Source organism: Dendropsophus ebraccatus, chromosome 6, assembly GCF_027789765.1.
Source record: "Dendropsophus ebraccatus isolate aDenEbr1 chromosome 6, aDenEbr1.pat, whole genome shotgun sequence".
Classification (NCBI taxonomy): domain Eukaryota; kingdom Metazoa; phylum Chordata; class Amphibia; order Anura; family Hylidae; genus Dendropsophus; species Dendropsophus ebraccatus.
Genome location: NC_091459.1, coordinates 42,305,205 through 42,329,819, shown reverse-complemented (window position 1 = coordinate 42,329,819; position 24,615 = coordinate 42,305,205). Strand labels below are relative to the sequence as shown.

The 24,615-nt window shown below is 40.0% G+C and overlaps 1 protein-coding gene across 1 annotated transcript in view; it reads left to right on the top strand.

Moving 5' to 3' along the window:
- The window catches only part of RSPO3 (R-spondin 3), a 60,141-nt gene extending 36,309 nt beyond the window's left edge, over window positions 1-23,832 (top strand). Inside the window, exons 4-5 of the mRNA XM_069973657.1 lie at window positions 2,754-2,943; window positions 23,036-23,832. Coding sequence (XP_069829758.1) covers window positions 2,754-2,943; window positions 23,036-23,168 — 323 coding nt within the window. The 3' untranslated portion in view covers window positions 23,169-23,832. The remainder of the gene's footprint in view (window positions 1-2,753; window positions 2,944-23,035) is intronic.
- Window positions 23,833-24,615: the final 783 nt, after the last annotated feature.

Sequence of the window (24,615 nt, the reverse complement as noted above, 5' to 3'; positions counted from 1 at the left end):
TTTCAAGCTGGAAAAATAAAGGGGAGGGAGTTCACAAAACACTTACTGGGCTTCGGTTAACATGGTAAAGATGTCAAGGTAAAAGCTTGTGAGTGAATGGAAGAAGACTTTTATATTTTTTGCTATAGAATTTGCACCACTAGAAACTTCCAAGCCCTATCTGTTATTAAAATTAATCATTCTTTATAAATATAGGCACATCATACACTGCCAATGGCTCATGTACATGACAGAGCCCTGTGCATGGAAAATTGAATTTTTTTTTTAGTACAGAGCTGTATAGACGAATAGATATCTTCATACATGGCGCAGATTTAAAGTGCCTTTACATGGCACAACAAATCAAGCGGGTAGGCTGCATAAATGTGTATATATCAAATCAAGCGGCCAGGCTGCATCCATATATAAATATATAGATGTGCTGTCAGTTTCCAGATCACCAGCAGTGCATACTTACCTAATGTGCTCCTGTGTGATCCAGCATCCCGCTCTCCGGCTCTTCTGTCCTGATCTGTGGACCCATCTCCTCTGGCTGTCAATCATTCCGGAGGAGGCGGTGGCCTGAAGAGGGAGCAGTATGGAAGAGCAGGACGGCGGATCACCAGCAGTGCACCAGGTAAGTATGCACTGCTGGTGATCTGGAAACTGACAGCATGAATATATATGCATATCTGTGCTCTCAGTTTCCCTTTGCTATCAGCCGCACATCCCCTGTTAACACAGTAAGATGTGCGGCCGATAGCGATACATTTTACTGCAATCCAAAAGATCTAATCAGCCATCATCATTTTCCTACTCCTCGGCTGTTCGGTGTCTCTTTTACATAGGCCGATTTTTGGCCAAAGGAGCGTTTTTAGCAACACTGCTGGCTGATAATTGGCCCATGTAAAAGGCCCTTAACCCCTGAGGCAGCACCCACAATATTCCAGGTAGAGGTAGAGCCGAGTCCTTATGCACCTTTATAGAAGCTCCATTACAACGCCATACACATTGCAGCTATAATACAGCAATCTGAATGAGACTGAAGATGAATGTATGTGGAGAAGTTTTTTTTCTTTCTTAGCTGTAGGTTTTTTACACAAGGCAATGAGGTGTGTTATTGTTACTGGTTACGACAATCAAAGTAATATTTCACAAGCACTCGATTCTGAAGCAGGAACGCATTAGCTTGCCGGCAGTGTTAGTTATCTACACTGAATCTTTTGATATGATTAATGGTCGCTTGAACATCGCTCACTGCGCGTTCCTTTGACTCAGCACACATGTAAAGTAAATTAGTCATGTAATCTAGGGTTTGAGATGCTTCTAAGTTTAAGCTTATTTTCTTTGCCGGTTTTGGCTCATTTTTAGTATAACTTCACAAATGGTTATTTTAAGCAGTGTATTCCCTCTCTAACAACATGTCTATGGATAATTTAGTGGAATTGTCTGTTATGATCTACTGGTTTGAACCACATTCAGCACTCTTAAGAAGGCCTCTGCTTTAAACGAATTATATAAAAATATAACATATTATATACAGTAATTACTAGAGATGAGCCAGTCTCCAACACACTCGAGTTTGCTGGATGCAGCCCTAGGGATTCCTGGAAAACATGGATACAAATATAGGCCAAAGGCTATATCCATGTTTTCCTGGACTCCCTAGGGCTGCATCCAACTTCTTTAGCCATTGGTAATCAAATGCTGCATGCTTCGTGTTAAACAGACCTGAGTGTGCACAAGATTCACTAATCGCTAATAATTACCCGCTTATTGATACACCAATAATTTGACCACTACAATTAACGTTAACTATCAATATTCTGACTCTCCAAGTTAATTTAAGAATTAGAGTTGAGCCAATTTACAGTAATAACGAAGCAAAATCTCTGTAATCCGCTCATCAGCCTGCTGTCTTTTAACTCACTGTCGCTCTGTGCTGCTCCTCCTGGGTGCTGGGATAACTTCTCCCAGTTTCCCAGGACTGGATCCAGCTTTTCCCAGCATCCGGGGAGGAGATAGAGGTGGTCTACTGCCGCCGCTCCTGTTACATAGAGCAACGGTAGCAGATCCGGATCGCTGGTCTTTTAACATTGTGCATGTCGGCTGATCGTTGCCTTTTATTACACAAAGCGATTAACGTTCGTAATGGGCGATAATCAGCCAAATTAGGCAGATCATTGCTTTGTGTAATAGGGCCTTAAGACTGGTTCCTCCTTTAGCTTTATTCTCCTAGGTATGCTATAATGTCATGTAATAATCTTTATTTCCTCATTCTGCACAGTACTCCATATTTCCCATCATATTCTAAACCCAATGTTATTAGTTAGTGATGAGTGAATAGTGAAATATTCGAATATTCGATATTCGTACGAATATCTCCCGAATATTCGATTGAATATTCGATCCCATTAAAGTCTATGGAAACAAGTATTCGATTATTAAAAAACATCTATTCGACCACTTGAAGGTAAAAAACGGAAGCTGGGGGATTTGAACACTTATCGAATATTTGGCGAACTATTCAATAATATTCGATAGATCAAATACCTTACTGTTCAATTGAATATCTATACGATCGAACAGCATTCGCTCATCACTATTATTAGGCTGCATACAGGGAAAAACCCATTGGTTAATTCCACAAATAATCAGCATTTAAAATGTTCTTGTCTTGTTCTAAAATTAACATTAGCTAAATGTATCTACTTCTATCATGTATGTTACTGGTATCTTTAGTCTGATATATAACTCATGCTTTGTTCCTATAGTTCATTGCTCAGTCAGTGAATGGAGCCCTTGGGGTCCATGTACAAAGAGGGGGAAGACCTGTGGTTTCAAACGGGGCAATGAAACCAGAACTCGTGAGATACTGCAACACCCATCTGCACATGGTACATCTTGCCCACAAACATCCGAGACAAGGAAATGCATAGTGCAAAAAAAGAAATGCTTAGAACGGTAAGATTCTTTTTCATTTATCATAATTCTTGAATCATTTAAAATTGTGAAAACAAAAAGGAATGCATGCATGTATTACTGCAGAAGCAAATAAAAATATCCATTTTATAATGGTCATATTACAACTCATGTACTCAGGGGATATATGTGCAGGGGTCTGCACAGAGTTTACTGCAAGGACTCGGTGTATTAAGCTACTATGCTCTGTGGAGTGCCGTACGTCAATGACTCTTTTCTCTTTCCTATCCTCCAACATTTAGGCTATGTTCACACACCATCAAAGTGACCGCCATTTTTATTGGACCGCTGTCACTTAACGGTAAATAACCGTTATTTAAAAAAAAACAAAAAACATTTGTTATTATACCAATAACGTCTGTTGGTATAAAGTAATGCCTGTTATTTGCCGTTTAGTGACGACCGTTCAGTAAAAACGGCCATCATTTTTACCTAGTGAGAACATAGCCTAATACAGTAAGATCTCTTTGTGTGACCTTTGTGGGTGGATTATTATGAAACAGGGCTGGCCATCGGCAAAAAGTCTATTAATGTCATTTTTAATGGCTTCTTTAATTTTCAGCCCCTTAAAAGTGGCATCTATTTAATTGCTTTTAATGGCCAACTACCCCCATTATTAGCAGTGACCCCCCCAAACTACTTGTCCGTCATAATTAAATTGTGGGACAGAAATTAGCAGTTTTTCTGTTTAAATCCACCGCAAATTACAGTAGCAGACATAGGGGGAAAGTTATCAAAGGCTATAAAATATACACTGGTGTAAACTGCCCACAGCAACCAATTACAGTTCAGCTTTCAGCTCTGGTCAAATGAAAGCTGAGCTGTGATTGGTTGCCTTTTCTGCTTTGGACAGTTCCTGACGTGGACAGAGGTGGCAGCAGAGAGCACTGTGTCAGACTGGAAAGAATACACCACTTCCTGCAGTACATACAGTAGCTGATAAGTACGAGAAGACAGAGGGTTTTTAAATGGAATAATTTAGTAGAGAAGGTGCCTCCCAGACAGTACAATTTAGCCACCTAAATAACACCAAAGTGCCAAACAGGGCACACATATCATATACTGTACTGTAATAACCTCAAAGCTGCAATAATAGTTCATGTAATACACAATCTGATACTGCAGCTTTATTATTGATCAGCCTGTCAGAATTAGGGATGCTCCGAACCTGCCGAGGTTCGGGTTCGTTCGAACCCGAACGCTCGGCAGCAGATTCCCGCTGTCTGCCCGCTCCGTGGAGCGGGCAGATACAGCTGGAGTAACGCCTGGAAAACTGGGATACAGCCTATGGCTATGGCTGTATCCCAGTTTTCCAGGCGGTCCTCCCTCTGGATCCGCCCGCTCCGTGACAGACAGCGGGAATCATTACCGAGGGTTCGGGTTCGTACGAACCCAAACCGAACTCGGTTCGGACCATCCCTAGTCAGAATGTCATGCTGCCAATGGTTCAGACAGTATAAATCTACTGACATACTCCTATGAAAATAACTATTTGCACCTTACAAATTTTCTGCCACGTCTACGGCAACGCTTCCCCGATCCTCTGCCAGTCTTCGTACAGCCAGTCTTCAGTGTTGACATGACACTTGACCTCTGTAGCCAGTCAAATGTTGACACCTCATCTCCGGAGGTTTAATATACAGAGACTGGAAGGGAACCAGGAAAACGCTGCCACAGGAGCATCAGGAGAGGTGAGTATACTGTTATTATTTAATTGTTTTAAATCTGACTCATGTGCATTAACCCTAAGAGCGAAGGTCGTTGAAAACTTACACTGAAATATTGATGCATTTCTATCAGGATTAGCATTAGTCAAGGTGATCAACATGCCTAAATTAGAAAGAACATGGAATCCCCCATCCCAGGACCAAGTTGTTAATCCCTAATATACTCCCCTGTCAGGGAAACAGATTGTTATATTGGAGCACATGTGTGGCTGGCCTGGGTGGGAGAGCAGCAGTTACATGCAATGTTTGTGAAATTTCTAGGCAGGAGGATTTGATAAGTATGCAGTTGGCTTACGCTCGCTGTGTTTTATCATACTTTGATTAGAGTTCAAAAATATGCTGAGGAAAAATTCCCAAAACCATGCATCAAGATTAGAGTAAATGTTACTTTAGCTGGAGATAATGTAACATAATACCAAGGGGCTTAAAATATTAAGTGTTAAATTCCCTTCTCATCCACCCACTCATACTCATCGCAGAGACAATCTGATGTAACGCAGATAGGCAACCAGCTAGCTATCAGATTTAATGATGTGCTTGATGATAATATTGAACTAATCCACTTTATTCAGCAATATTTTTTTCCTTTCAGTGCAGACACCCATCTCTTACAATAGTTTTTGGAGTCTCTGCCATAGCTGAACTTTGCTAGTTAAAGAATTGCATTATACTTTTGTGTATCTTAGAATAAATGAGAGCCCCAATATAGTATTAAAGGGGAACTCCACCAAATTTGTCTTTCTTTCGAATTAACTGGTGTTAGCAAGTTATACATATTTTTAGTTTAATTCTATTTAATTATTTCAAGTCTTCTAGTACTTATCAGCTGCTGTGTGTCCTGCAGGAAGTGGTGTATTCTTTCCAGTCTGACACAGTGCTCTCTTCTGCCACCTCTGTCCATATCGGGAACTGCTCAGAGCAGTAGCAAATCCACTTAGAAAACCTCTCCTGCTCTGGACAGTTCCTGAAATTGACAAAGGTGGCAGCAGAGAGCATTGTGTCAGATTGGAAAGAATAGACTGCTTCCTGCAGGACATACAGCAGCTGATAAGTTGAAAATTTTAGAAGTATTAAAAAAAATTAGCTGGAGTTTCCCTTTAAGATATGATGCATGCTCATTCTGTACTTACATTCCGTTATTTGTATTGCACTTTTTTTTTTTTTATTTGTTTTGAGCATGTCTTGATTCTTTAGCTATTGAGTACATTCAAATATTCTTGCTCCATACCTTCTATTATACAAAGAAAGAAATGGAACCAAATGGGAGAAATGTTTGCTACCAATCTGTTCTCATTTTAGAGATTACAAACAGACGGTAGAAAGGTGAAGAGTGTTAGGCTTAGCTCGCATTTGTCTTGTCATTTTTGATTTTCTGTTTGATCATAGCAAAAAAAAATTGAAAATGAGAGATTAACAGATTTATCACATAATGGACACCATTGGCACACCATGCACCCTCCATGTGCTCAATTGTTTAACTAGAAAAAAATAGTGCTCCATGTAGTGCTATTTCTATCCCCAAATGTAAAGGAAACGGACAGATCCGCCAACTCAAAGCCTTAAAGTGATATTGTCAGCCCCACCATTAATATGTGCAGTTTTCAGCACTATTTTAGTTTACATGCTGCACAGTTCATAGATACTTGTATAAAACATGTCTTTGTTGTCTTTCTGCGCAAAAACGCTTTTTTTATTATTGGTGGATAGTGCCATCTGGGTGGGGCTTCATGGTCATTGTGCCCCCGTCTTCCCACCTATACTGGGAATTTGAACTGTGCAGCATGTACAATTCTAAATGGTGCTGAGAACTGCACATATCGATAGAGGGGTGACAATAGTACTATAAGGTTGTATTCCTTTAAAGGGAAACTACTTGATTTTTATTGAAGTTTTTCTATTATTAAAGTAGAAAGAACATATATATATATATATATATATATATATATATATATATATATATATGCAGAATGGGCCCCAATTGTTCACCTATTGTGAGTTGAGCCTTGCTTGAATTATACCACTGTATCTAGGGACTCCAATTCCATGGACGTCATGGAGCATATATAATGTATTGTGTCTTTAATAGAACGTCCAAACATCATTTTCCTTTAAAAATAAAAATGTTTAGTTTACAAAATCAACAGGAAAATTAGCCCCTAATCTCACAGTTTATTCATAGTGGAAATAAATGAGTTCTGGTATATTTCCGGTTACTTTATCAAATATGACAGCGTAAACAAAGTGCAGCCGTGTCAAACACTCATGTGTAGGAGGATTTAAAGGTAACTACTATGCACTGTTGGCAGTTACTGTTAAGTGACAGCATACGCAAACAAGTTAGAATAGTCACTTTTTGGGCACATAATATGCATGATTCAGAGCGAGGAGACAACTTAATCAGGGGGAAAAATAAACATGTAACCCCATGGGGTGCATGGAAGCCTGATCAGGGTCACAATGGTTTGTAAAGCAGCAGACAGAAGACTGTAGCAGCACAGCTGAGAGGCGTGTGTTTCATGTGTTAAAGACACTAGGCTGGTTAATGACCTAACTGTGCGATAGTTTCCTAGGCCTCTCAGACTCCAAAATTAACTTTCAACTCATTACTGTTTCCAGCTGTTTATACGTTACATATACTACAGGGTCAGCATTGGATGTTTAACAACCCATTATGAGTCTATTTTATTCTGCATAAATGGTAATTAGCACATTCCATCATGTTCCTAAATATCTCAATATATTCCGTCACTGATTCTTAGCTATAGTCTTATGAGACCTACATCACTTAGAGATATCATTTATACTTTCTATACACTAAATATTGGTCTATTATAAGCCTTCATTTAAGAGTAGACAAAACAGCAATTGGGGGGAGCAATTAATTACTAATAACAAAGACCAAATTATTGCTGCCTATTCTTAGTGAAAGCAAACCGGTCATGAAATTTTTCCTTTAAGAAATCAACAGGGGTTGTAATCGCAAGTAGTTTTGTAGTGTATTTGCTTTATATTTAAAGTGTCACTCTCGTTATAACTTTCAAAATCTAAATCAACAGTAGATGTGATATAAAGCAAGTTTGCAATTTACATTCATTATTTTTTGTTGTTGTTTTTGTTATCATGCTGTAAAACAACTTACCAGAAATCTAGGTCCAGTCTCCTGATTTTTAGAAAAAAAATGGTGGAAAAAACAGACTAAACACAGGAATTCTGGCCAGTACAGAGAGTCACGACTTAATGTGTCCATCAGTTACATGACTGCCTTCTCTGTGAGCGCTCGGATGGCCTGGAAAACACAGGACTTCCTGTTTTCTGACTGTTTCAGAAAAAAAGAGTCAGAAAACAGGAAGTGCCATGTTTTCCATAATAACTAAAAAAAAAAATGAATGTAAGTTACAAACTTGCTTTATATCACATCTACTGTTGATTTAGATTTTGAAAGTTATAACGACAGAGTCACTTTAAATCAACATTATACATATGGCCAAACTTTTCTCCATACTCCCTCTGTGCTCATATTTGGTCTTTTCTCTGTTCAAAGAAGAGACAAAACACAGGAAGTCCCAGTCCTTTGTGCGATCACACAAGGAAATACACCTGTTCAATACATTCACACTTTTATGCACACAAGAATGAGTGACCACATTTCACTCTTAAAGGTAAAGTCCTGCAGGGGAAAAAAAATCAGTTTGGGCAGGGGGTGGGGGGAACATAATAAAGAACGTATATTTACCACTGCCCATGCCCACGTAGTGCTGCGTCCTGCTCCTGGACCCCAGTCTGTATTCCTTATTTCTCCCCCTGCAACATCACAACCCAGTTGATGGATGTCCCACTTAGCCAATCAGTCACTGGGACAAGACAAGGCTGCAGTCACTGATTGGCTGGGCGGGCTATATCCCACCCTTTCCTGACTTTCCAGCCATGATGTACCCTGAATCCAAAAGAAAATGACATCCAGCGGGGTATAAGAGCCATGTGATGCACCGCAGGCATGGGGGCCAGTGAGCATACTTTCTTTAATATGTTTTCCCCACCCTCTGTTGGCACTGTAAATTTGACAGACTTCTCCTTTACATTTAATAATACTTAAATGAAATATTGGAGCTTATACACTTACAATGCAAGACTATGGTGCTTCTGGCAGTTCCGTTTAGGAGTGGACTACGTACCTGCCAAAGTTTTAAAGGGGTGTCCTGCTGCACGAGAAGGAATGGCAGGTACCCTTTAACATGCATTGTGCCTGTATGGAGCTGTAGGGACTCCATGGAATGCTGTATGGTACCGTTGTATGGTTTTATATTTCTAATGTATACTCCTATAGAAAGAATGCTTTGAGTTAAAAATATCTCTATAATATGGCACTTGAATCTGTATGAATCTAGGAGAAATTACTTGCCCCTCAGTCAGTGGATTTCAGAATAATTTAAAGGCAATATGTCATTACCTGGACCTGACCCGAGGTGCTGACAGTGTGCAATAGGTGGTAGTTAACTAGCGAGCATGTTACCTTTGGCTATTTTGTCAGTTGAGGCGATGGTGCACAATATGAATTTTACTACTGTAACGAAGAGTCAAAGAAGAATCGCGGTGAAGCGCTCATGCCACACTCTGACATGCCTCGCATTCCTTCTTTCTCCCTTTTCTGTATGAATATTCTGTGTTGCCTGGCCTCCTGCACACTCTCGCCATCTTCCCGATTTACACATGGGCAACTGATATCAGAGCCGCGTGCCTCATCGTTGACTTTAGCGGACTAGGACAATGGCACAATAATTTTCTAAATTTTTTGTAGTTTTGAAGCAACTTTTCACCATATATTTTAAAGTAACATGTTATCTTACAGCCTCCTACACTAAAAATGTGAGAAGGTATTTATTTAATTTCAGTATGACATTTTTTACATACTTTTCTTAACCTTCCATTTTTTTTTCAATAGAGACATTAAAAGCCTCTTTATTAGGTACACTCACTATAAAGTTTAATTTTGGGCTACAAATTTTACAATTAGGCTACGTTCACACAGAGCAAAAGGGGTGGATTACGCGAGGAAATATTTCCACCTGAAATCAACTGACGCTGAATTCCGAGCAGAATATAAGCAGAATGCAAGCAGAATCCCTGCGTATTCAGCTAGGAAAGTGTTCAGCTCGTAATCAGCTCTTGACAAATTCAGCGCGGAATACTCGAGGAATCCGCGCTGAATCCGCATGCATTCAGCGCTGAAATTCAGCGAGTGTTTGTCGAGTAAACTTGACTATACCAGAATATATACTAGAATCCTCCTCCCCCCTTTTTTCCCCATTTCCGCACTGATTCAGCGCGTAATTTCCGCTTGTATTACGTTTGTATTCCGCGCTGAATACGCGCGTATTCCGCGCTGAAACAGAAAATTAGAGCCCCATTGGTTTGTATAGGCTTTCGCTAGCGGAAGAATGAACATGTTCATTCTTCTGGCGGAAAGCGGATTAGTTCAGTGCGGAAATTCCACTGTGTTAACTGCAGAGCAGAATTTCCATTCAACACAATGGAAATTAGCTCTGCACCTATTTTAACGGCTGAAATTTCAGCGCTGATTCAGCGCAGAAATTCAGCTGCTTTTGCTCTGTGTGAACGAGCCCTAACATGGTCAACAACTATGTCAAGGTGAAGTTGTTGCTCTCTAGATGATTCACAGACATGGGAGAGTTGTCTTCTAATATTTACATAAGTATCTAACATACAGAAATATCTGGAATTATCAGGTTGGAATGTGAACTTCCCTATATTATATAGTGTTACTATGTGAAGATTGTTTTCGAAAAAGAAGGATGGATAGACTTTCAACATTTTCTAACACTGTTGTATGATAACTAATTTCATACAGATAATCTGGGCACATACCTTATTTCCATATATAACAATTCCTTCTTTTTTTTTTTTAACTAAAGACTTATCTATGAGAGGGGCGGGGCTTGCAGCTGCTATAGCACTCCTAAAATAGTCTGTGTAATTTCCGGTTAACCCCCATGGGTAGTGCTAAGCTGTGAAGTGTGCCTCCTCTATGTGAGAAAGGAAGAATTTCAAAGCTCATGAAAAGAGAGTTACCAGCAAATGTTATCTCTTTTATTGCATTTCATATAGAGATGGCCGAACTTTTAAAATTTTTTGTTCTGCAGGGTCACTGAACTGAAGTGAAGTTTGGGTTCGTCCGAAACGAACCAAACCTTAAATGAACAGCATTAAAACTGCTAAATGATTGCAGGCGTTGTAGTTTTAGCTGTTTTAGTGTGGTTCACAAAGTTCACTTATCAATACTTACCTGTCTGCGCTCCTCCAGTGTCCCCTCCAGCCGCCAAAGCCCACTCAGCCAGTCACTGACTGAGACAAAACAGTGCCATGGACAGTAAGGGGCTGAACGACCTTGTCACTCTCGTCACACTCTTTTCCGGTGCCTCCCGTTGATCATAAAGACTTGTCTTGTCTTGAGAGCGACAGCCCACTCAGCCAATGACTGACTAAAACAGGATAGCGCTGCTGCCAGTGATTGGCTGAGTGGACTGTCACTCTGGAGAAAAAACTGACAGCCTGCTTAGCCAATCATTGGCCGCAGCACTGTCCCGTCTCTGTCAGTAATTAGCTAAGTGAGGAAAGGTGAGCATACCCTTTTTTTTATACATGCATTGAATTGTGGCCCACCATCTTTATGAACTTTTCAAAAAGTTAATTTAGGTCCAAACTGGAATTTTTGCAAAGTTCGGATTGAATCTTGGTTCGGTTTGCTCATGTCTAATTTTATACTATGGGACCTCCTCTTTCTGTACCCCCATGCTTGTAACTTCCACTTAACCTTCATGATCAGTCAAAAACTAGGCCATAAGGTAATTGTGTCCCACAGCCCCCTTGGATCTATAAATAACCATATACCTACATATACCATCTTTGTGCTTACTAGTAATTTCAGTTGCCCAAAGTTTCTATAGCTGTCTATATTCCCTTTAAGTCTTTCCTTCAGTGTTTTACAAAACGTCTGTTTTTATGTCACTTTGGAGTATTTTAGTTTCAATTAATTCCAAGTCTGCCTTATGTCTCCTATTCTCTTGAGCGGTATACTGTCAGCACGGCATAACTGTAAACTTAACAGAGAAGCTTAAATGGCACGGTACATGTGTCACTGCCAACCCACATCAATGTAACATGCAAATTATTTGCCAAAACTTTTGATGTAATTTTTAATATTCAAAATGTCCCCAATTTATAATCCTCGGCAGTCTCTTTAATTTTAGATGGGCGTCTTCTCTTTTTGCCTATTTGAAGTTGTACATTTGTGCAAAATCATGCAATAAGGACTTCCCATCTGTATTTAGTTTGCTGGTACAATGTTAAGTAACAGATCTTTGTGGCTGTATTTCAGAAAAAGCAAGGCATTCCCTCTACCATCTGGCGTTCACACAAATTCACAAAATATCAGGCAGTAGCAAAACAGTAGCTTACTCACTAAGATTTACAGCAGTCAAGCACTGTTATTTAGATTATATCTGTCCCCCTAGCCTGCCCGCTGATATACCCCTCACCCATTAGTCATCAACTTTCTGTTTAGGGAAAAGAAGGTTTTAGACGTGATATCTCAGGAATGTAGCTGTGTTTTATCTACATAGACCACTGCAGATCCTTGAAGACATGAATTCTACATCCTTTAATCCTTACAACCTATGAAAAACACTCATTTCCTCTTTGATGCACCAGAGCTACAGATCTTCTTAAAAAAAAAAAAAAAAGTATACCTATAATGTAGTTAACCTTTCTTGGGAAATTATAGTAAGGTAATGGACTGGAGACAGCTTTTCCAGAAGATACTGCTCTGGAATACCTAAGTACAGCTGGTACCAGAGTACAGTCTTACCAGGAAAGTACAACATGAAAATAATTAAAAGTGCTAATGACACCAAAAAGTAACACTTACTAGAGATGAGCAAGCATACTCTTTCCAGTACAGTATTTTCTCAAGTATTGGGGTATTAAAAAGTACTTGATACATAAAAGAATACCGCATGGTACTCAAGTAAAAAAAGCAAGTCTCCTCCCTGCATGTTTGACCGCCAATAAACATAAGCAGAAGGTGTTGGCACATCCTCCTATGCCGAAGCCATGTTGGCTGCTGTCTTAGCAGTGATTGGCCATCCACATCAGGTGACCTGAGTGTATATAAACCCAGGTCTCCGGATGCTCATTTGCTGGCATTTAGCCGAGACGGAAAGATACTGGAGCAGGGACAAAGCAATGGTAGGGAATAGATGTAGTAGTTTGGCAGGTCAATAGCTGTTAAAGACCCTTTTTAGAAGTAGTAATTTCACAGTGTGATATATAAAAAAAAAAATCTTACAGAAAATATACCAGTATTATATGGAGTACTGATACTGGTATACAGCTAGTATACACAGTAATTCACAACTACCCAAAGGTCCTTTTTAGGACTAGTGATATCCCTGTATGACACAGGAAAAAAAAGAATCTGACATACAGCATAGTATACCAGTATTATATACTCTACTCAGTCTGATAGTGGTACAGTCTGATGGTGCCGTTGTATACTGTGCTACAGTTTGCATGCTTGGAGCATGCAATAGGAGTACTTAGCAGCAACCTAGGAGCAATGTTCCCTCTAAGCTTCAGCCACAGCTGAGCGGAATGGCAAGAGAGCTGAGCAATGGTCAGGCAAAGTTGGGCAAATCAAAAACTTGACACAGGAACATCGGTACCATAGTCTAAAAGTGAATGTAGCAGAGCAAATTAAATCTAGTAGAACAGCTCATGTCAAACAACAAAGATGCAATGTATGTATTATAACTTGTTTAATGAGTAAAGTGAGTAGGTAAGTAGGTTTCCCCCTGTATGTAGGATCCCCTGCTGTGCAACCCCATATAGTAATAATGCCCCCTGCTGTGCAACCCCATATAGTAATAATGTTCCCTGCTGTTCACCCATAGTAATAATGCCCCTACTGTGCACCTATATAGTAATAACGTCCAGTGCTGGGCCCCATAGTAATAATGCCCCCTGCTGTGCCCCCATAGTAATAATGCTCCCTGCTGTTCCCCTATAGTAATAATGACCCTACTGTGCACCTATATAGTATTAATGTCCAGTGCTGTGCCCCATATATTAATAATGTCCAGTGCTGTGCCCCCTACATAGTAATAATGCCCCCTGCTGTACTCCATATAGTAATAATGTCCAGTGCTGTGCCCTCTTACATAGTAATAATGCCCCTCTGCCTGCAATTAACCTGACCCCTCTACACACACCCATCTGAATCCCATCCCCACACTCCCCCACCTGACCCCCCAAACACACACTACCCCACCTGACCCCCACACACACACACTTCCCCCCCTGACCCCACACACACATAATTCCCCACCTGACCCCCCCTCCCCACACACTCCCCCACCTAACCCCCACCACACACATACACACTCCCCCACCTAACCCCCCCCACACACACACACAAACATACACACTCAAAAATAACTGTTGCTGTCTAAGGGGGGAAGTTGTTAATTACATAAGCATATTCTTACCTTTCTGAGCTCCCCCGGTGTCCTCCTATGTCATCTTTGGGTCCCTGGGTGAGCCATCCCGCCCATCTTAGGGGGACAGCCCATTCAGCCAATCACTGGCCGAGATGGAACATGATTGACTGAGCGAGCTATCACCCCCTGAAGAGTCCGTCTCAGAAGTAAAGGTGGGATCGCTCAACCGAAGACCCAAGGATGACCTAGGAGAACATCGGGAGAGCATGGAAAGGTAAGACTATGCTGTTTGTTATGTTATCCCCATGGGCAGCAACATAGAAAAAAATTTTTAATACCCCTTTAAAACTTCACCAAGTCTGCTATACAAAGGACAACACTTACTGTTTCAGTCTTTCAGGAAAGGAATTATTGATCTAGCAGGAATACTACTATTTAGATTGTGAGCCCCATTGGAAACAGTGACTGATGACAATCTCTGTACAGCACTGGGGACTAGGTTAGTATTAAAAAAAAAAAGGAATTATTATTATTATTATTATTATTATTATGTTAACAAGTGAACCTGTAGTATGACTAGTTATACTTTATAAAACATATTAGGCTTCAACAACCAGGAATATTCACTCCTACCCATGAACATAAAACCAACACATGCATTCTACTGTATCATTATGCGTGTAATAAATATAACAGCCAGTGTTATAACACAGAACTCTACTCCATAAAATGTGCGTGATTTCATTGCTAGTCTAAGTGTGTTAGTCTGGCCATGCAGTCAAAGTTACATTTTCATAAAGCACTGCTTAGCTTTGCCGAACAGACCATAACAGTTTTTGCCCAGTTTCAGAAGAGGTCAGATCTGGAAAGATCACAGCTGCTCGTCTTGGAATTCATTGCTTAGTGGTCATTTACAATTAATATTAATGAATGGCAGATGACAGATGTTTATATCCCGTCCTTTGCCAGGCATTGCTAAACAAAAGCATAGTGCTTTATTTTAACTCATAGTCAGTGATGATTTTCTGCCCCGACAGATTAAGCAATTTCAGACCTAAGAGTTCTGCTTTGTGTGAAAACAAAACTCTATTCTTCTTCTATCCTGACATCCATTTTCTTTCCACATAATATGTTGTGTCATTGGAATGAATAGGGGTAGACCTCTCACCTTCCTCATGCTCCTTTATAAAGTCACCTAGACCAAATGCTGGTAAATGTATCAATACCATAAAAATAGAAAGAAATTCTGAAATTTAAGATTAAAGGAGAAGTCCAGTGAAAATTTATATTAAAGTATTGTATTGTCCCCCAAAAAGTTATAAAAAATATATACCAATATACACTTATTACAGGAAATGCTTATAACGTGCTTTTTTCCCTGCACTTACTACTGCATCAAGGCTTCACTTCCTGGATAAAATGGTGATGTCACGACCCGACTCCCAGAGCTGTGCGGGCTGTGGCTGCTGGAGAAGATGATGGCAGAGGGATGCTCAGTGTCCCTCCAGTGCCCTGTGTCCCTCAGTGTCCCCCTGCCATCATCCTCTCCAGCAGCCACAGCCCGCACAGCTCTGGGAGTTGGCTCGTGACATCACCATTTTATCCAGGAAGTAAAGCCTTGATGCAGTAGTAAGTTCAGGAAAAAAAGCATTTCCCGTAATAAGTGTATATTAGTAATTTGTATAACTTTTGGGTCGCAATACAAAACTTTTCGCTGGACTTCTCCTTTAAGTATAACTTATTGTTGCTGCATATTCATGTTACTTAAATATTACAAGTTATTTGCATCAAAACATTAGCCCAACATCCATTTCAGTTATTTGGAAATGAAGACCTTTGTATAAGATCAGGGACAGATCAGAGCCATCATCTGGACAGCTTCTTATACCCTGTAACAGATGTATTGCTGCAATGTTGTCCATGCCGGAGGAGCTTTCCAAACTCAGGACTGTGGTTAGATGTGAGCAGTAAACCAGTGAGTTAAGCAAGATATTGAAAATATTGAAATAGATAGAATTTTTTTTATTAGTAGGCCGTGGCCGTGGTCTAGAAAAATGGATCAGGAAGCCTTTCAGGAGGCTGCAGGAAGCTATTGGTGGTTCCTAACTGGCAAAACAGAGGGGGAAAAAGCTATACCCACCTCGAACCTGGAAGAGCGATTGACAGGAGTGGGAGTCAGTGGCCCCCGGCCCTGTCAAACACAGCTTTGCGTTTAACTGTATGTGCTCCTGATTAGATAAAGGGCAAGCTTCAGCAGCCGGCAGCACTTGCCCAGGTGCTGGCACTGATCTGGTCTGGCAGGCAGTGCATCCGGACAGTTTCCAGATGTGCATCCAGAGCTGTCCGGAATTCCGGATGACCCCATAGGATCTTATGAGACATCCGTGCCAGAATTCTGGACAATTATAGGATATGTCCTATAATTATCAGGCCTATTTTTCAGCACGGACACTCTTCAGGAAAAATCCTCAAGAGTGTCTTTGCCCAATGGAACCCTGTGGGTCAGGAAATCTATCTGGATTTCCTGATAAGAAATCTGAATAGATTTTCCTGACGTGTAAAGGGGGCCAAAAGGGTACAAATTTCATTTTACTGGTGAAGTAGTTCTTTAACCCATAGCTGCACCAGGACGTTATTGAACGTCCTCGTGCCGCTATGGGAGTTCAGAGGGGGGTCGCGCGGCGACCACCCTCTGAACTGCCGCGATCCCGGGTGCCGCGTGTAGCCCGGGCTCGCGGCTATTAGCGGGCACGGTCCGATCGCCGTGCCCGCTAATTAAGTACTTAGAAGCAGCTGTCAAAGTTGACAGCTGCTTCTAAATACTTGCTTTTATTCATACCTGGTGGTCTAGTGGGGGGATCGCCCCCCTGCGGCGCGATTGCGGGGGGGCGAACCCTGCATCCATCCCGGGCCGGGGTCTGCTCCGTAATGGCGCTGATCCCGGCTCGGCATTCTATTGCTTTTGGCTGCAGCAGCCAAAAGTAATAGAACACCGATCTCATGGATTCATGCAGTATAACTATACTGCATGGATCTCTATGAGAGATCAGAGTACATATACTAGAAGTCCCCCAGGGGGGCTTCTAGTATATGTGTAAAGTAAAAGAAAAATGTATTTTTAATAACACAAAACCCCCTCCCCTAATAAAAGTCTGAATCACCCCCCTTTCCCCATTTTATAAATAAAAATAAATTAATTAATTAATAAACAAACATGTTTGCTATCGCCGCGTACGTAATCGCCCAAACTATTAATTAATCACATTCCTGATCTCACACGGTAAATGGCGTCAGCGCAAAAAAAATCCCAAAGTGCAAAATTGCGCAATTTCTGTCGCATCAAATCCAGAATAATTGTAATAAAAAGCGATCAAAAAGTCATATATGCGCAATCAAGGTACCGATAGAAAGATCACATCATGGCGCAAAAAATGACACCTCACACAGACCCATAGACCAAAGGATAAAAGCGCTATAAGCCTGGGAATGGAGCCATTTTAAGTGACGTATATTTGTTAACAACGGTTTGAATTTTTTACAGGCCATCAGATACAATATAAGTTATACATGTTACATATCGTTTTAATCGTAACAACTTGAGGAACATGCATAACAAGTCAGTTTTACCCCAGGGTGAATGGCGTAAAAACACATTTCCCCCAAATAAAAGAAATGCGTTTTTTTTTTCAATTTCACCACACTTTGAATTTTTTTCTGGTTTCCAGGCACATTTTAGGCAAAAATTACATCTGCCATAGCAAAGTACAATTAGTTGCGCAAAAAATAAGGGCTCACTTGGGTCTCTAGGTGGAAAAATGCAGGCGCTATGGCCTTATATACACGAGGAGGGAAAAACGAAAACGCAAAAATGAAAACTGGCTGTGTCCCCTAAGGGTTAAAGTATAAAGGTTTAAATATTATCTAAGAAGTAACAATCAAGACCAATTTTAAAGATATCCGTCAACATACAGGGATTTAGAGTATCACGCCGATTGCCTGCAGTAATCATTGATAATAGTTAGTCTATTTAGCTAATAAAATAAATAACAAATACAACATTTGTGCCCAGCAGAATAGAATGATAGTTATTACTGGACATGTTGTCTAAAACCATTATCACAACATTCCACTGCATTCCTAGCACCTGGAAGGTCGGTCCAGCCCATGCAGGGAAGTCAACAGTTTGGAGTTGCCATAATAAACCTTGTCCCCAATAACGTTCATTTGCACATGAAAGACTGAATAACTATTTATTAGTATTTTATGAGTACTGTGTGTTATGAATAGAGATGAGCGAACCAGGATCGGGTTCGAGTCGATCCGAACCCGAACGTTCATTATTTGATTAGCTGGGGCTGCTGAAGTTGGATAAAGCACTAAGGTTGTCTGGAAAACATGGATACAGCCAATGACTATATCCATGTTTTCCACATAGCCTTAGGGCTTTATCCAACTTCAGCAGCCACCACTAATCAAATACCGAAAGTTCGGATCGACTCGAGCATGCTCCAGGTTCGCTCATATCTAGTTATGAACAAACCAAGTGAGGACAATCTGGCACAGTTGCTGCAACTTTTGCTTAGAAGCTTTGTGTCCAGTTTTCTTATGGACAGTTATAGTATATCCATGGGCCATGGCATTCTGTGCACTTGTTGTGACTTAACTTAACCATACTAATTGTTTATTATCAGTAGGAATATGCCATACTACCCTGTTTCTTCAAAAAGATTCTTTAGGGGTTTTGGAGTAGGCGTAAAATATAAGCCCTAATACAAAAATACGGCCTAGTCACCGTCACATTCTCCAGCACTAGGTTATGTCACTCACATCACAGAGACGTAGAAGAGGGACGTCTTTGAGAATGCCATTATTAGGGGCTTTCTGAGGTTCCTGGGTATACTGTATGGGTAATGGCCCATTTTTACCCCCAGAAGAAAAAAAAGACCTACCTAAGCTCTAGCCCTTTTTTTTGGAGAAAAAAAATATAAGACCCTATTTTATGAGAGAAATGCAGTATTTGAGAAAAAAAGTATATTTTTTATATTTTTGGTTTTAGCACTGCTTATTTTCGTTTTTATGTGCTGCCCCTTTAAATCCGTGACATGACAAACACTTTTTCTTGGCAGGCATTTGTATGAGTGATTTTCTTAGTATATACTGATTCAGACAAAATAGCTTTTTGTTTTCCAAGAAATGAATGTGAAGAGCATGCAAGCTGTCATATGAAGGGCTAGGTGGTTTCACATGGGAAACATTGATGACATATGCATATACAATGCCAATGTCTAAAACTACATCAGTTAATTACCTATACTGCTGAATAGCTGTGAGCCAACCCTTTTAAGACATACAAAATAGCCCTGTCACGTAAGAAGGAATACTTCCTTACCACCACTTATTTTAAGGATCAGGCCAGAAAATTTCACCCACTACTAATCATTTATTCAAAATACAGATTATTGATCATTAACAAAACTGTTCTTGTCTTTTTATCTGGTGTATCTGGAGTAAGGGTGCCACCCAGTGGTGGTTTTAAAATTTGCAAGTAAAGTTTATGTTGCTCATATTCCTTAATACCCTTTATATACTTATGGTGACTGTAACAGATTGATGTGGTTCTTAAAATGAGATCTAGCCGAGGAATAGTATGCAAGCTGTCTTCATATTTCTGTAAGATACATTGCTTTCTCTCTAAGGCTATGTTCACACTACGTATATTTCCGCTCGTAGTGCAAACCGCGAATATACGCACATAGTTTTGAGGTTGATGCGTTCGCTTGAAAGTATACGATATACGGCCGCACAGTTCACACTACGTATGAACTTACGACCGGATCGTATACGCCGCCGGGAAAAATGAACAAGACCATTGTTTGAGGACGTAAATGTTCCAACTCACGGCCGTGGACTTCCATGCGGTCCCGTACGGAGTACTTATTTCAGCCAAATTGGACTTGATTTTTCAATCCAAAAGGTTCTGTGAGTTTTATTGGGCTGGGCGAAGATTTCCAAGTAAATGACCTGTTTCAGATCGCTACGAAACAAGCTAGGGAAGCATAACTGTACTACGGGCGTATGTTCGCAGTGCGTACGCATCCGGCCGCATGCCGATTTTTCGCACGCCCGTAGTTTCAGCCGCACATGTACGGCGGCACAAGAACTGCGTACGGATTCGTACGCAGTGTGAACATAGCCTTAAGCTGGATATAGTAACCGCAACGTTGCACAGTAGCATGTCTATATGTATCTGAAACTAAATGACAATATGATAACGGCTAAAGGGGATGACTTTTTATATATTTTTTTAATATAGTTATTTATAGAATAAGAAATCTTGCATTAAATAATCATCTTAGATACCTTTTTTATACTAACATAGTGGGTCAGTGTGCACCATAGAATGATATGACCCACAGATCAATACTATGCAATGCCCTTAAGGGCCAACAGATCAGGCCTTAACATGGTGTCAATAATTTTCCTCATAGACACCATGTGACCCCTGGCATTCACTTAACAATAGGCCTACAAAATATCCATGGAGTAACTGAATAGTAATTGTAATAACAATAATAATTATTATAAATTGTTGTTGTTATTAGTACTAATAATAGTAGAAGTTCTGTCACGGCCAGAGGTGGCAGCAGAGAGCACTGCTTCAGACTGGAAGGAATACACCACTTCCTGCAGGACGTACAGCAGCTGATAAGTACTGGACTACTTGAGATTTTTAATTAAAAGTAATTTAAAAATCTGAATAACTGGCTGATGCCAGGTGATTTGAAAGATTTTTTATTTGAAAGGGGGGCAAAGTTCCCCTGTAAGCTGTCCCACTTGTGCATATGCTTCTGCATCCAGTAAGAAATGATTCAGCTTTCTTTTTAACACTAGTCTCACTAAAGAAGAAATCTATGTGTTTTTCATATGTTGCAATATTTTCAGCCTTGGGTAAGAGCACTAAACAGCTGTATGATGTTAGGATAGCGTTTGTGGGGGATATTGTCAAACACTCAATATCTGGAAAAGTTCCATAAAGAAAATAAAAACATATCATCGAGCTTTTTAATGTGTTATGCTTGCTTGAGCAACACAATCTAAGACCTTTCCCATTAACCCATATACTCAACAAGTCTCCTTTAGTTATACTTCTTTAGAAAAGATCATCAGGTGTAAGTATTATTAAGGCAACGCCCATTTTAGCTAAAAATGAACAACATTTGATGAAAATTAAATATGTCTTTCAAATGTACTTTATCCAAACATTTGACAATTTTACTATATCCTTTAGAAACCTTTGCACTACACTAATACATTAGCTTAAAGAGCTGTTCCCATCGCCACTAATGTAGTTATACTTGAAGGACTCATCAAGTTAAATACTTTTGCAAATACATTAATTCACTAAACTTGTGTCCTTCTGAGATGCGGCTCTCATTGTTATGCTCCCACATTGTTGACAGCTTATTGTCTTGGTTACCAACCACCACTCTGCTCTAAAAGCAGTAGTTTGGCTGTAGTGGTCGGTAACCTAGACAACAAGCTGTCAACAATGGAAGGAAAAAAGCGGGAATATCAGAAGAAAGAAGGCAAGTTTGCTAAATGAATGTATTTATAAAAATATTTAACTTGATGAGCCCTACAAGTTTAAAGGTAATATGTTTTCTGCTCTTTGGTGCTCCACTTCCACCGTCTGAACTGATATTTACACACACGAGGGGGAGGAGGGTGCATGTTGCGGGCAGTGATGAATAGCTGCCTGATTTTACCAATGTTGCAGCAACATTGGACAGCTATTAGACAATGCCTGCAACACCCACAGTATGCTCTTACCACCACTTTTCTTCTGCGGAAGTATCAGCACAGACAGGCAGTGGGAGGAAGTGGAGCACCGGAGAGAAGAAAAGGTAGGGCCTTTTCTGTTCTCTGCATATCACCTTTAACTATGTTAGCTGAGATGGTAATATCCTTTTAATGTAAAAAATTGTTTCCACCAAAAGTTAATAATCATTATTGCTCACCTATTAAAATTGCCTATGAAGGTGAAGGAGGAGATCAGGAACTTCATTGCAAAGATTACAATGAAGCCCTCATATGGGACTAGTTAACACCACCATAGCCCTAATCACTAATTTGCATTCTATATCCTTTCCATGGTCCTCGGGGTAATTCCATGTGCTTTCACTTGCCAATGTTGTACACAGAGGATACCTACATCATTTCTCACCATCCACTTAAATATGCTGCTAACCTCAGCTTGGCACCTCTCTCCAGGAGCCACCTAGCAGATGCCCATGAACAGCACAAGTTGTTCCATTTAAAATGGTTTTTGTGACAATTTATTTAGGAATGCCTTTTTTGAATGTGATTGCTGTTTATTAAAAAAAAATATTGGTTTGTTTTGTATGTGTAAAGACTAGTGTTGAGCAAATCTGTCAAACTGTTTGGGATCGGCTATGTTTGGTATCTTTTCTGAACCCAAATGCTTGGCATTTGATTCCCTGTGGCTGCAGAAGTTGGATGCCAGGAAAACATGGATACAGTCTATGGCCAATAGCTATATCCACGTTTTCCAGGACTCCCTAGGGTTAAATCCAACTTCTGCAGCCATAGGGAACCAAATTTGTGTTCGGAGAACATTGGCAAACCCGAATAGTTTGACAAGTCTGCTTAGCAGTAGTAAAGAGGCAACCAACACTGTTTATAATCAATGAGCCTTGTGCCATTAAAAGGAAAGTCGATCTCACGTCAGTACTGTTCCATATGTGTTTCGGTACCACAAGGTACCACAAGGACGTATATTTTGTTTTCGCCTTATTGACTTATCTGTAATTTCAGGGTAAAAGTCAAAGACGAAACTAAAAAGAATAAACAGAGGAAAAAAGAAGGAGATGTGCCAAGAAAACAAAGGCAGAAAAAGCAGGAAAAGGCTCAGCGAGGAGAAGGAAAGCAAAGAGAAATTAGAGCTTAGAAGATGGAACATGCAGAAGTCTTACTCAAGCTCTTCTAGGACATGGAAGGTCTTACTCCATTGTCACTGACTTCTCGTGCTGCTATACTGATTACATCCCCTGGTGTCGAAGACTGTCGATGGATTGGATAGTTCTCATGCAGCCAACACCCTAAAAACATTCCAAGCCTCTTGTATCTTTCCTGTGGAGATACAGACAAAGATGGAATGTAAAGACAGACAGCAGAATGGTTGGAAATGCTCTGTGGACGCTTCAGAATTGTACGCTTTTGTGCATCTGTAAAGATAAAAAGAACTTTATTCTATATAATTGTTAATAGCAACATTTTGCCTATTTTGTAAAGTATTTTTCACAGATTTTTTTTTCAGAAGTATAGGCTAATTATATGCTAAAAGTCTACAGCATTGTTTTCTCTAACATTTCTGTGGTTAAGTCATAAAAAAAAAAAATTACAATTACCAGTGGTACACATGGCATGCCATAGCCAGTAAAATGATGGTTACCTCACCCCTTGTGTCTTTACAATTACGATGTCTCAAAATACTCAATTCAACTTAGATACAAAGTATGAACTGAGTTTTCTATGTGTCGATTGTTGACACAGCTTTACAAAACTAATATTGTGCTGGAGAATAATGTTACTTTTATAGCTCGCTAAAGGAACAAACACTAATCTCAAAGCAAAGCTGCTCTGTTTTTTTTTTTTTATAAAATTGTTAGACATTATTTTAATTTATTAGCATTCACATATTTGACTGCTGACATAATCCTATCCCTAGTACACATGTATGTGATTGTTTTCCAAGTCCCAGTCAATGGTAAAATCCAATGGTTAGACCAACACAAATATCAGTCACTGAGATAATTTCAGTTTCCAGTACTTGCTACCAAAATGATAGTATAGAACATTACAGTAAGCGATGTAGTACATGGCCTGGTGTGCCAGGTAACCAAGCATCGATCTGCTAGATTGGCGCTCACTTACAGAGCCTATAACACAGCTTGATAATCACAGTAGCATAGTTAACAAAGTTGAAATATACAAGAGTCCATCAAGTTCAACCTACAGAAACCCTACTGTGTTGATCCAGAGGAAGGCAACCCCCATGAGGCAGACGCCAATGGCCCCATTACATAGAGAAAAACTTCCTCCCGACTCCAATGGCAATTAGAATAATCCTTGTATCAACATCCTATCACATGTAATCTAGTGCCTATAACTTATAATATTATATTTTCAAGAAAACCATTAAGGCCTCCCTTAAAGTTATTTAATTAAATAAGCCATGATGACATCATGTGGCAGAGCGTTCCATAGTCTCACTGCTCTTACAGTAAAGAATCTGCGTCTGTGCTAGTTGCGAAACCTTCTTTCCTGTAGATGTAGAGGATGCCCCCTTGTCATAGTTACAGGCCTTGGGGTAAAAAGATTACTAGAAAGATCTC